A 13,830-nucleotide genomic window follows, 5' to 3' on the forward strand; every position below is an offset into this window, starting at 1 on the left:
AGGAAGTAGATGCTGATAAAGCTGCATATCAAAGAACTGGCACATGACAGGCAGCGAGCGGAAAGAATAACCTGCCAAGAGGTGCTGAAGCTGTTACCTTGTTGAAGCGTTCATGAGGAACATACTGCAGCACGATGGGCTCCATGCTGATAACATTGGCAAACTGCACCTCAGGAACATAGAGGGCACAGACTACGTGGGCCCAACCTAAGGACAGAAAACACAACATAGATAATGCCACCTAGAATAACTCAGTGTATGGTACGCTAGAGAACAGCATTCAAATAATAGAAAGTTTTACCACAAAATACTACAAAGTTAATAACAAACCAATACCCCTTTATTTAAAGTGTGGTCCTTGTATATTTTTATTTTGGATCGCTATGTATATTTGTCATTTGTGTGTAGGGTGTACTGTGTGTTTGCCTGCACTATGGTGTATAATCAAATGGCAATAAACTTGAACTTATTGCAAAGCACTATGATTTTGACTGAGGCAAAGAGTAGAAAAACCACAGAGAACTACCTCTCCCTCTTTAAAACAGTGGCATGAAAATATTTGATGTTCACCACAGTGGAACATGGGCCCTTGAGAACAGCATCTTAAGCAGATAACCCCTCTCTTGATCCCACACTAAGAACGTTAGCCAGAAATCTCTGCATTGGACACGAACACGGTCTCAGAATCTGTCTCTGACTCTCCATTGCCTCCCTCTCTCCCTCCTCAAACCCCACCTTCGCCCTTCACCCCCACATCTGATGGCGTGGAGTTTTTGCTTGGGTCTAGAGGCCCTTCTGGCAATTAATGAGAGAGCCCATTCATCTCAGGAGCATCTTGCCAACGATTGCTTGGGGCTGCTCAATCTCACCAGCAATCGGGTCTGCTTGCCCATTTCTAATGCAAACGACTCTTAGTTCCAACCACATCTCTGGGCAGTTGCCAAGTGAGGCCAGCCACTTCCTCAGTGGGAAAGGAACAGCTATGGAACAAGATGTCTACCCATTCCACATATAACAGCACTGAATTGTAAAAGGAAAGTGTGTGTGTGAGAGAAAACACAAAGAGGCAGATGCAAGAGCAGAGAGGCACAGTGCCCTCCATAATGTTTGGGACACTTTGTTCTCTATTTGCCCCTATGCTCCAGAGTTTTAAATTTGAATTCAAACAATTCACATGATTAAAATGCACATTCCAAATTTTAGTCATGATTATTTGTGTACATTTTGGTTTGACCATGTAAAAATTACAGCACTTTTTAAACTTAGTTCCCCCATTTCAGGGTACTATAATGTTTGGGACGTTTAGCTTCACGGTGTAAGTACTTAGGTATATTTAGTTGCTTCATTGGTGCAGGTGTAAGTGAATTAGGCTTACCTCTAAGCTTTTGATCACCTTTGGAATCTGTATTTGCCACTTTTCAATATGAGGACTAAGTTGCGCCAATAAAAGTCAAATAAGCCAATTATGAGGGTGAAAAATAAGAATAAAACAGTAAAAGACATCCCCCAAACCTGAGGATTACCAAAATTAACTATTTGGAACATTATTAAGAAGAAATAGCATACTGGTGAGCTCAGTAACCACGAAGGGACAGGTAAGCCGAGGAAGACTCCACTGCTGATGACAGAAGAATTCTCATCGTAATGAAGAAAAATCCCCAAAAGCCTGCCCAATAGATTAGAAAAACTCTTCAGGAGGCAGGTGTAGATATGTCAATAACTACTGTCCACAGAAGACTTCACGTACAGAAATACCGAGGTTACACTGCAAGATGCAAACCACTAGTTAGCCACAGAAACAGGATGGCTAGATTACAGTTTGCCAAGAAGTATTTAAAAGAGCCTGTAGAATTCTGGAAAAAGGTCTTGTGGACAGTTGAGACCAAGATTAACCTGTATCAGAGTGATGGCAAGATGGCAAAGTGTGATGGCGCAAAGGAACTGCCCAAGATCCAAAGCAGACCATCTCATCTGTGAAACATGGTGGTGTTGATGTTATGGTCTGGGCATGTATGGCTGCCACAGGGACTGGCACACTTATACTCATTGATGATGTAACTGCTGATGGCAGTAACAAAATGAATTCTGAGGTGTATAGAAAATTATTATCTGCTCTTGTTTGAGCAAATGCTTCCAAACTCATTGGACGATGCTTCATCCTTCAGCAAGACAAGATCCCAAACAAAGGAGTTTTTCAAGGCTAAAAATCGGGAAATTCCTGAATGGCCAAGTCAGTCACCCGATCTAAATCCAATTGAGCATGCCTTCCATATACTGAAGAGAAAACTTAAGGGGACAAGCCCCAAAACAAGCAAGAGTTGAAGATAGCTGCAGTAGAAATCTGGCAGAGCAACACCAGAGATTATACTCAGCATCAGGTGATGACTATGAATCACAGAGCTTAAGCAGTCATGCATGCAAGGCATATGCAATAAAGTACTAAACATGACTATTTTAAGATACATACCATTGTTATGTCCCAAATATGAAATGCGGGGACTATGTACATAAAGTGCTTAAATAACCTTGAATTAAATGTGGAATGTGCACTTTAACCACATTTAAATTGTTTGATTACAAATATAAAACTGGGCACATGAGGCAAATAAAGGAAAAAAGTACCTTTGTCCCAAACGTTATGGTGTGTGTGTGTGTGTACACAGCAATAAGCAGCCATTTCAGTGCTCAACTGAGAGGATGTCATGGAGTAATCAAAGACAGAATATACATGTATATATGTTTGCATGGAACAATAGATGACTCTATTGAGAATGTGCTAGATATTAAAAACTAGTGGGAATGATATTGAAGAGCAAACCTGCAGTGAATTTGCAGAACTGTGTAAAAGCAATAGTGTGATAACAATGGGGGACTTTATCCATCCAAGAATGGTCTGGGACAGCAGCCAAACACAGCCAGGGAAAGCAACAACATTAGAGACAAAGAGAACTGAGTTTCATTATGTTGTGGCCCAATGAGGAAGGTTACATTGCTGGGTTCTGGGATATGTCAGGCCAAGAGGGAGAAGTATGTGTGGGAGCATTAGAACCAGTAATGATAAAAGTACAAGGATCAGGATAACGATGGAAAAGACCACTGCAGGGTAAAAATCAGTCAATTGGGAAAGGGCCAATTTCATCGTGGTAAGGTCTGACCCAAATTAATTGAAATCAAAGTTTGGTAGGTATTACTCAATGGAAAGTCTTTAAAGCTGAGACAATTCTGCTGCAGTTGAGGTGCATTCACATGAGGGGCAAGTGTTGGGAATCTAAAACCAATGCTCCATTGGTGATCAAAGAAAACAGAGCAGGAAACCTGCAGGTGATGGGTTTCAGATGAAAACATGAAGGATTGGGCCATCACCAAAAGGTTCCAAAGAAAACTGTATAGGAACAAGGATACCTTACTGCAGCTGTACAGGGCCTTGGTGAGACCCCACCTGGAGTATTGTGTGCAGTTTTGGTCACCTTATCTAAGGAAGGATGTTCTTGCAATGGAGGGAGTGCAGAGGCGATTCACCAGGCTGATACCTGGAATGGCAGGAATGACTTATGAGGAAAGAATGCGCAAATTGGGATTATACTCGCTGGAGTAGAAGATTGAGAGGGGATCTCATAGAGACCTATAAAATTCTGGCAGGACTGGACAGAATGGATGCAGATGGGATGTTTCCAATGATGGGAAAATCCAGAACCCGGGGCCATGGTTTGAGGATAATAGGCAAACCATTTTGGACTGAGATGAGGAGGAATTTCTTGACCCAGAGGGTGGTGAATCTGTGGAATTCATTGCCACAGAGGGCACTAGAGGCAGGTTCATTAAATATATTTAAGAGGGAATTAGATCTATTTCTTCAGTATAAGGGTATTAAAGGTTACGGAGAGAAGGCGGGGACGGGGTACTGAACTTTAAGATCAGCCATGATCTCGTTGAATGGCGGAGCAGGCTCGAAGGGTTGAATGACCTACTCCTGCTCCTATCTTCTATGTTTCTATGTGGAAAGGTGGCGTCAAAGTTCAAAGATCAGATTCATTGTCAAGGCGGTACAGTTAGAGTCGCAGTTAGCACAGCGCTGTTACAGCACCAGCGACTGAGACCAGGGTTCCATTCCCACGCTGTCTGTAAGAAGTTTGTATGTTCTCCCTGTATCTGCGTGGGTTTTCCCCAAGGGCTCCAGTTTCCTCCCACCCTCCAAAATGTACCAGGGGTGTAGGTTAATGGGGTGTAATTGGGCGGCATGGGGTAATGGGCTAAAAGGGCCTGTTACAATGCTGAATGTCTAAATTTTAAAAACTTAATTTAAATTTTAAAATTTAATACATAAATTACATCACATACAACCCTAAGATTCTTTTCCCTGTGGTCCAGGCGAATTTCTACTTATAGGTCATGCAAAAAACTGTACTCAAGAAAAGATAAGTGTTCAAAAGAGAGATATGTAAATGAAGAAATCAATGTAAACAAATTGACTGCACAATCCAGGAAATAAACATTCAATAACATAGGGTGGGGCAGTTACCACAACGCTGCTACAGTGCCAGTGACCGGGGTTTAAATTCAAATACATTTAAATTTTTAAAAAGTAGGGAATCCAAAAATAATTCAGGGATATGTGAATGGGAAAGAAAATTGTGATAAGAGGAGAGGTGAGCACTGTCGTCACTAAGGGGGTGCGGGCCACATCGGGTAACACCATGAGAGGGAGTGACACCAAAATGACTGCCTATAAAATTTTGTGCAGTGTTTCAGCAGGTATTTTTTAAAATATAAAAATATCCCTGTAGTTATAACAACAAAAACGTCTTTTGTAAGCCCAGCTTACATGTATTAATACACCTACAAGGCTAAAACTCGATGCTAATTTGCTTTTTGAACCTTCTAATGCACTCCGGTCAGAGCTGTCCTTATTACCCAATTACAATGATGCTTCCAATCATGTGGTTTGGTTCTCAAGCGCTACAAGCACGCTTTTTGTTGCTGCTTTTTGCCAAATTTTCTGGTTTAGCTATAATATTGTGATAATTAGTATGTGTGATTTATCAGCAATACTAGTTTAAAAAACATTACTAAGGAGTTTGTATGGTCTGGTACAGGAGGAGCTCCATGTGGGGGTTTGGAGGGGTGGTGACACCATAAATTACTGCCCCAGATGACACCAACTCTAGTGAAGCCACTGGAGGTGAGGTTGATTAGAGAACATAGCTGAGATAGCAAATGAGTGCATCAGTCATCAAAAGGAAGAAGAGGCTGCTGGAATTCCAAGGGGGAACAAGAGAATCAACCATTCCCTATCTGGGTGGGTGTGGACTGATGACCAAATCTTCTCCAGCTCTCTCTCATGTGAAGTAGCATCTAACTTGATAAGAGATCTTTTGATGAAATAAAAGTACCAATGAATAAATGCAATTGATGTAGCATATATGAACACCGGAAGCCATTTTAAAATACCGCAATCAGAACAAGATTAGAAAGGTAGGGACTTGTAGAGGGACTGTAGCAACATGGGTATAAAACTAGCTAACGACAGGAAACAGATGCTGTTTTTCAGGATTGAGAAGTGTACAGTGCAGTTCTGCAGGGTCAGTAATTGGTAATTTGGTCAAATACATCACTAGGGTGCATTGTGACAATTTCCAAAAAACTTCCAGATGGCATAAAGTTTGGAGGTGTAGTGAACTGTGAGGGAGATTCCAAGAAGGTACGAAGAGGCTGATGGAATGGGCAGATGGGTGGCAGAAGAAATTTAATGCTGAGGAATGTGAAATGTTACATTTTGTTCAGAAGAACAAGGTTTTTCCACTGTATCTCAGTGGATGTGACAATGAACAAGTCCATTCAAGAACTTGTTGAATGTGACAGGCTGTGTATCCTGGGGGTTATAAACAGAGGCATAGAGCAAAAACTGTCACAACAAACCTTTATAAAACACAACTAACGAGTCCAGTCACGGAGACGCATTACGAAAGATGTGAAGACCCTGGAGAGACTTGCCAAACTAATTTCAGAATGAGGACTTTTTGATATGTTACTAGCTTGGAGAAGTTGGAGATATTTTCTTTCTAAAAGAGGAGGTTGCAAAGGGACTTCATGAATCCCATTAATAAGGGATAGAGAATGAAGATGAAAGGCAAAAAGTGAGCTGAGATTCACATTTGAAAATGCAAAGCTGGCAATAATGGTAGAATCATCTACAATGTTCATTGGGGACAAGAGAGGGTGGGGAAGAACCTCAGTCCCTTCTCCCAGGAGCAGAGGAGTTCAGCATGATTGATATATACAAATGATGAGAGATACCAACTGGGTAGATTACTGGAAATACTTTCCCTATATCAGCGGTAGACAAAACTAGAGGGCAACAATTTTGGGCAAGGGGAATGAGATTCAGGGAGGTTAGGCAAGGGACCCACTTCATCCAGAGAGTGATTATAGCTGGAGTGCACTGCCACAGAGAGTTGCTGACAGCTTTTTAAATAAGTGTTTATGTGAGCCTTTGAATCATTAGGCTATGGACCAAGTGCTAGGCAATGCGATTGACGGGAGAAGGTGTGGGTGAGTAGAGTTGTAAGGCCTGTTTCCATGTTATTACTGTTATTCAGAGATTCCAAGAGAGTGGGACAAGCTGGTTCACATGACCTCCTCGAGTGGGAAAAGCTGGTTCACATGACCTCCTCCTGTTCATTGACCATTTTGAGATTCAGAAGGGAGAGGTGTTGTTTGGGGAAAGTGACCAAGGCACTATTCATGAAATGAACGTTATGACCAGTGATAATTTATGAACCTGTATTTGCTGCACACCTCTGCGCACTTAGTTAATTTTAGTATTATCCATATCCTTAAAATCCACACTTTGCTACCTACCTCCATTATCAGTTCTCTTGAGGGCACCGTCCTTGTGGGGACAGAGTTCACATCGCTGGAAACAAAAGGTAGGGATTAATTGTTTATTACTTCAACCAACTGTAGGACAGCCATTAAACTAGACAAACAATGAGATGCTGGAAGAACTCTGGGTCAGGCAGTAACCTGACCAGTATCAGATTAGTCTCCATAAAAGGTCCCGACCCAAAATGTTGACTGACCATTTCTTCCTGTGGATGCTGGCTGACCTTCTGAGGTTCTCCTGCAGCTCATTGTTTGCTCAAGATTCCAGCGTCTGCACTTCTTATGTTTATCAGTCTAGACAGGACTTTAGCATCAGATCAACACAGCACACAAATACTGGAATAGGAGGTAATTAAAAAGGTCACAACCTGTGTAATCTTAAGGATGAAAATAGATGCTGCAGGATAAACACACACTGATTTTCAATTGCAAAAGCAGCCTTTCTATTTCTTGTGTCTGTTATTAGAACTTCTATTGTCAGCTCAGTACTCAGACACTCACTCCATGTGTTTATTTCAATAGTCAGTTACCTTGGTCTATCTCACCAGAACCTTATATAGCCCCTCAATTCCCTTAATTCTTAGTTTTACTAATATCCAATATTCACAATCAGATTTATTGTCATGTCGCAAAATTTGTTGTATTGCGGTAGCAGTATTGTACGAGTGCAAACATTACAGAAATTACCTTTCTGTAAATACACTATTTAGAAATAATTAGTGCAAAAGGAGGAAACCGTGAGGTAGTGTCTGTGGTTCATTGTCCATTCAGAAATCTGATGGCAGAGGGGAAGAAGCCATTTTTGTACCAGTGGGTGTTTGTCTTCAAGCTCCTGTACCTCCTTCCTGATGGCAGCAGTGAGAAGGCATGACCTGGGTGGTGAGGGTCATCGAGGAGAGAGGCTGCTTTTTCGAGACACTTCATTTTAAGGATGTCTTTAAAGGAGTGAAGACTGATACCCATGATGGTGTTGGCCATTTACAATACTCTGTTGCCTTTTCATAACCTGTGCATTGGCGTCTCCACACCAGACAATGATACCACCAGACAGAATGTTCTCCACCATAGTACACCTGCAGAAATTTGCAAGAATCTTTGGTGACATGCCAAATCTCCTCAAACTCCTAATGAAATATAACTACTGGTGAGCCTTCTTCATGAATGTATCAATGTGGTGCCCCAGGATGGACCTTCAGAGATGTTGACATCCAATAATGGAGGAAGAGAATTATGCTTGTGATGGTTCAGGGGGTTAAGATAATAAGTGTGTAATCCAGACACCAGCGTTCAAATCTGACATTGGAATTTCAATTCATAATCAATGATGCCAAATGAGGAAACAATAATAATTCATCTTATTTATGATAACCAGAAACACCATCAGATTGTTCTCTAAAGCAGCCATTCTCAACCTTTTATTTTTGGTTATGGCCCACTTAGGACTCTGCTCAAAGTTTACATCCCCCCAACCCACCTTCCATGTGAAACAACCATTTAGTTGTTTTTTTCCCGTATTTCTCTTCTACCAACTGATTTTAGTTTGTGCACCCCCCCCCCCCACCCCCCACCCCCAGAAGGTCCAGTTCACCAAACAACCTTTAGGGGGAAAACCTACTATCCTTTTGCAATCTGGCCTTTGCATTTCGAGGCTCCTGGAGTAACTCCTGCTTGATCAGGGAAATGGTGTGTAGTGAAATGTCATTACCTCTCATGGAAAGATCTTAAAATTGGAATGGTGCTTAACCAGAAGGTGATATGGATCAGTGACAGCCAGATTCCTAAATAATGAGCATTATTTTTTGGTTAAAATAAATGGCCTTGGGAGTGACTGAATGTTTCACTAGTCAGCACCTTGCAAAACGAAGAAATCAATCAATTAAGAGATCTGGGCTCCAAATGTGGAAATAATTAGCAGAACTCACTTGGGTGTGACAGCCCCAAGGAGAGCTATTAACATCCATTTGACCAGGAGCAGCCAAAGATTGAAGCAGCTCGCACTGATTTAAAAAAAAAACTCCAGAGCAGAGCAACATGGAGAATGGTATCATCTGGTACAGAAATTGTGTTCTATTCACAGGGTTGGATGTGATCGGAAATGCCCAATTAGAATTGCAAAGTGATATTATTTGAATGGAAATAATCTCAATCTTGTTCCACCATGAAAAACATTTCAGTTATACAATGCAAAGAAAAGTGCTACATGATTGAATCTCCAGGTCATCAGATGGGGGTCTATACAGTTCTGAATGTGTCAGTACCACATGCCAGGGTCTGGCTGCAGCATAACCATAAAAACATTCCAAATATGATTCAGTTGATAGAAGTACTCTAGAGCTCCCATTTTCAACCTTTTTGTTGGCCATGGCCCCCTTAGGACTCTGCTAGATGTTTATGGGTCCCCTTCTCTGTGAAGTGATCAAGTTTTGGTTTCTTCTGTACTTCTACCGAGTGACTAAAAGGCATAAAATTATTTATTTTACATGAAGTGAAAAGAAAACAAGGATTTTACTTAAATATGCTGTGGTTCCAAGGGTGAGCTATAGGGCTCCCTGTTGAGAATGGCTGCTCTAGAACATCGAGGATGCTCAAATCATAAACTGTGCCAGATCATGAATAGACTGTGGACCAAGAGTGCATTTGGATTAGCTGTGAAGCATTCCGCAGCCAATCCGGAGACTAAGTTGCATGGGACTATACTTGCTGAGGTTCGAAGAATGAGAGAGGATCTCATAAAATCATACAAAATTGTGAAAGGAATAGATATCATAGGGGCAGAAAAGGTGTTTCCACTGGTAGGTGAGATTAAATATTGGGGACATAGCCTCAAGATTCAGGAAAGTAGATTTACAACAGAGATGAGGAGGAACTGCTTCTCCCAGAGAGTAATGAATCTGTGGAATTTACTGCCCAAGCAAGCAGTAGGTGGAAACCCTCTCAAGTTTCAGTTCATGCCAGTTCATGCATATATTATTAATCAACGTGAAAATGTTCAGCTGATTTGCATCTTCAGTGAATCCTTCCCAATTGAAACTCCCTGGATACAGTTATGTTTAGCTACTTGAGATTTCCCAAATGGTGAAAAATAAAGTGAGTGTTTCAGACCTTCCAATGGCTCTCATGATCAATGAGCTTGCATTAGGTATGTTATGTAGGACTAGATGTTAATATCCCTTATTGCACTCCTGAGACTTGCTGCTTAGATTCTGTGGGGTTGCCAAGAGAGTGGTGGCATCTTCTGGGTTATCAAGTGGGCACCCTCCTTCCTTAGTGTTTCGCTGATAGACCCACGGCATCTCCGGAGGGTTCAGCGGTGAATCCTGGCATCCTGGACTCGCCCCCTAGATGGCATTTACTCATTTGGGTGCCCAGGTGAAATCCTTTCTCCTCATCCAGAGCCACTGACTACCCTTTTTAGCAGCTCTCGAGAGATCTCTGACTGCTTGACGGTGTCTCTCTCCTTGCACTCCCAACTAATCAGGACATTTTCAATTGCCTGATGAAAGTGACTTTGATCATGTTGAAGCAACTATTATAATTTAACAGCCTGCTACTACAGGTTGTAGTGAGACTAGCCCATCACCTGCAAGGCCAACAAATGAAAAAAAAATGCAAGTTATATATTTAGAGGATACAATTACTCAGAACTTTTTAAAACCATCTCAAGGCTTGTACTCGGTTTACAACAGTAAATAGCCACGGCAGAGACCAAGTCAGAGGGTTTACCCTTTAATTGAGAACAGAAACTAGTGCAAATGCTCCAAATTAACCCAGATCACAAAGTGCTTTACAAATCCACCATCACGTTAGCCAAGAGGCTTAAAAGTTTCAAATTACAAAACATGACCTCTGCTCCAAAAATCCTCTCTCACACTTTCTGATGCCAGCTACAAGGCATAACTACAAAGTCATTGAACAACTCCGCCTATGGAAAGATTTAGTGTCAAGGTTCTTACACTTTCAGGAAAAGTGTTATTGCTCATGGGAAGTATCAAACAGTAGGCATACAACTTTCATTCACTGTGTCATCTTAGCCTAAAGAATGCCCTCTTTACACTACTACCATCAGGAAGGAGATTAGGTAGACTGCAGACAAACACCCAATAGTACAAAAACAGTTTCTTGATCTGAATGAACAATAAACCGCATACATCACCTCACTTTCTCTTCTTTACCACTACTTTATTTTTTTAAATGTAATTTATAGAAATATTTGCACCTGCAATACTGCCACAAAACAGTGAATGTTAACAATAAATTCTGATTCTAAAGATAATACCCAAGACACTACTTAGAGCAGCCATGCATAACCTGCTTTCGGCTCTGATCTCCCGAGGTCTCTGCTCAAAGTTTATGGGCCCTTTTCCTTTGTGTAGCAGTCAAGTTTTTTTTGTACTTCTCTCAGATTTATTTTCAGAGTACATACAACCCTGAGATTCTTTTTTTGTGGGGAAGGCAGAATTACAACAATGTACAAATGGAAGCAAATAAAGAACTGTAAACAAACTGACTGTAAAACACAGGAAGAAATAAAAGTGCAAAAGTAAGAGTCCCTGATTGAGTTTATTGTTGAGGAGAATGCCTTATTGTGGCTGGCATTGGAAAGTGTAAGCAGAGGGTTCTTGGAGGGGGAGCAGCTGTTCCTGAACCTAATGGTGGGAGCCTTGTGGCATCTACACCTCTTTCCTGATGATAGCAGAAAGAAGAGCATGTGCTGGGTGATGTGGATCGTTGAATGATCGCTGCTGCTCTCCATTGGCCATGTTCACTGAAGATGTTCTCGGCAATGGGGAGAGTTTTGCCTGTGATGTCCTGGGCTGTGCCCACTACTTTTTGCAGGGTTTTACGGTCGGGAGTATTGGTGATCCCACATGAGACCGTAATGCAGCTGGCCAGCATATTTTCCACCACACATCTCTAGAAATTTGCCAAGGTTTCTGGTGTCATACCAAACCTCCACAAACTCCTGAGGAAGTGGAGGTGCTGACAAGCTTTCTTCATGATGACATTATGTAATCCTATCAACTTCTTAAAAACATTTTTAAAAATTATGTTATCTGAGGTGAGAAGAAAACAAGGCTTTTACTTAAATGTGCTGTGGCCCTAGAGAAGTCGTATAGTCCCTGTTGAGAATGGCTGCTCTAAAGGATTCTGGGAGATGACCCATCAAAGCAGAGAGGAGAAGTACTTAAGTTGTTGCAAAATACAGAGTAAAGTGAGAAGGGTTCTTCTCAGAACAGCGCAACAGGTTATTGCTTACGTTAGTATAGCTGTGTGAAGAGAACCATTTACAGAGTATAGGATTACAATGAAAAGAAAGAACAATTAGCACCAAGCAAAGGGAGCACGATGGCACTGTTATGGGGTTCATTCAGGAGCCTGATGATTGCAGGAAAGAAACAGGCTTTAAACCTCCCTGATTAGAGGAGAGAGTGTGATGGGCTGTGAAGGATCCTTCAGTATGTTGGCTGCCTTTCCTGCTTCCAACAAGAGATGTAGATGGAGTTCATGGAGGATAGGGCATTTTGTGTTATGCTCTGAGCTGCATTCTCCACCTTTGGTAGGTTCTTCTAATCTTGCTCAGAGCAGCTCCCATACCTCACTGCAATGTAACCAGCAAGTATGCTCTCAGTAGTACACCTGCAGGTTGTTGAGGGTCAGGGGAACTTCCTTAGTCTTTTAAGAATGCTGAAGAAAGGCACAGTAAGCTGAGGGGATTAGAATGATGGCAGCATTGAGAGAACGCCTAGGCTTCCAACCAGAAACATGAACAATTGTTTCTCTCCCACTGATGCAACTTGACCCACTGAGTTCCTCCAGAAGATTGTTTGTTGCCCCATAAGGGTGAGGGCTGGTGCAGAACCAGCCTGGGGTACAAGTGAGGATACAAATTATAGAATGGGACCAGGTATCAAAACCAAAATGTGAGAGGGCGCTGAAGGCAAGAAGGGCTCCTGAAGGACCTCGGGCACTGAAGCCTCCTGATTGTATTGGAGATTTGGATCTGGAGCTCGGGTTGCAAATGGATTGAACTGGAGTCTGAGCTGCTGAGGCTGAGAGAGCACAGGAGACGAATCCTCAGACACTCAGCATCTCTGAAAGGATTCTCTTTTATTTCTCTTTCTCTTATTGTTAGGGGTGCCAGGCAATGCTCAAAGCAACTTTTTGCCATATGACAGACAAAAGTTAAAGTATATCATGTATATATATTACATTTTTTGTATCATTAAGTGACAATAAAAAGAACATTGAATCTTGAATTGTACAGACGTACGACACGATTCCCATCAGCCATCTCGTCCTTGCTGACCATCCGCTATGCCCATCAACGTTAACCACATTTTCCTTCATTAGGCCAAATCTCTCTGCACATTTCCTATCCAAGTATCTATCTAAATGCTTTTTAGACATTGTAATTGCATCTACTCTCACTACCTCCTCTAGTAGATCATAGCAGATATTCATCACCCTCTGTCATAGGAACGGTGTTGTACAGCTTTTCGCTTCATCTGATCATGTCAACCGTGATCCCAATCCCTGCATATCTCATTTACCCTCATGAGGCCCATAACGCCCCCCCCCGCCACCCTTTCCAATCCATTCAAAGTTCAGATTTATCGTTGAGCACCCAAATAATATCATATACAACCCGGAGATTATTTTTCTTATAGGCAAGGCAGAATTACCACTTATTGGTCGTGACTTTCCACTCAGGGGTACTGGGATCAGCACACTTTCCACCACACATCTGTAGAAATTTGCCAGGGTTTCTGATGTCATGCCAAACCTGAGGAAGTAGAGGACCTGACATGCTTTCTTCATGATGATGCCATTGGTGTGTTGGGTCCAGGAAAGATCCTCCAAGATACTCAGAGATGGTACCTGTCTTGATTGCATTTTAAATGCTGCAACTTTATCTGCCTCTTCCTCCAGCAGCTCTTCCCACATAAT

At 41.8% G+C, this 13,830-nt stretch overlaps 1 protein-coding gene across 5 annotated transcripts in view; it reads right to left on the reverse strand.

The window, feature by feature from the left end:
• Nucleotides 1–13,830, reverse strand: part of LOC138747616 (protein AF-10-like) — a 222,294-nt gene that overhangs the window by 184,352 nt on the left and 24,112 nt on the right. For all 5 annotated transcript variants that reach the window (XM_069906998.1, XM_069907001.1, XM_069906997.1 and 2 more), the window contains exons 3-4: nt 6,859–6,913; nt 98–207 (exon numbers count right to left, since the gene is read on the reverse strand). In XM_069906998.1, coding sequence (XP_069763099.1) covers nt 98–207; nt 6,859–6,913 — 165 coding nt within the window. The remainder of the gene's footprint in view (nt 1–97; nt 208–6,858; nt 6,914–13,830) is intronic.

Source organism: Narcine bancroftii, chromosome 12 (genome assembly GCF_036971445.1).
Source record: "Narcine bancroftii isolate sNarBan1 chromosome 12, sNarBan1.hap1, whole genome shotgun sequence".
In the NCBI taxonomy this organism is placed as follows: domain Eukaryota; kingdom Metazoa; phylum Chordata; class Chondrichthyes; order Torpediniformes; family Narcinidae; genus Narcine; species Narcine bancroftii.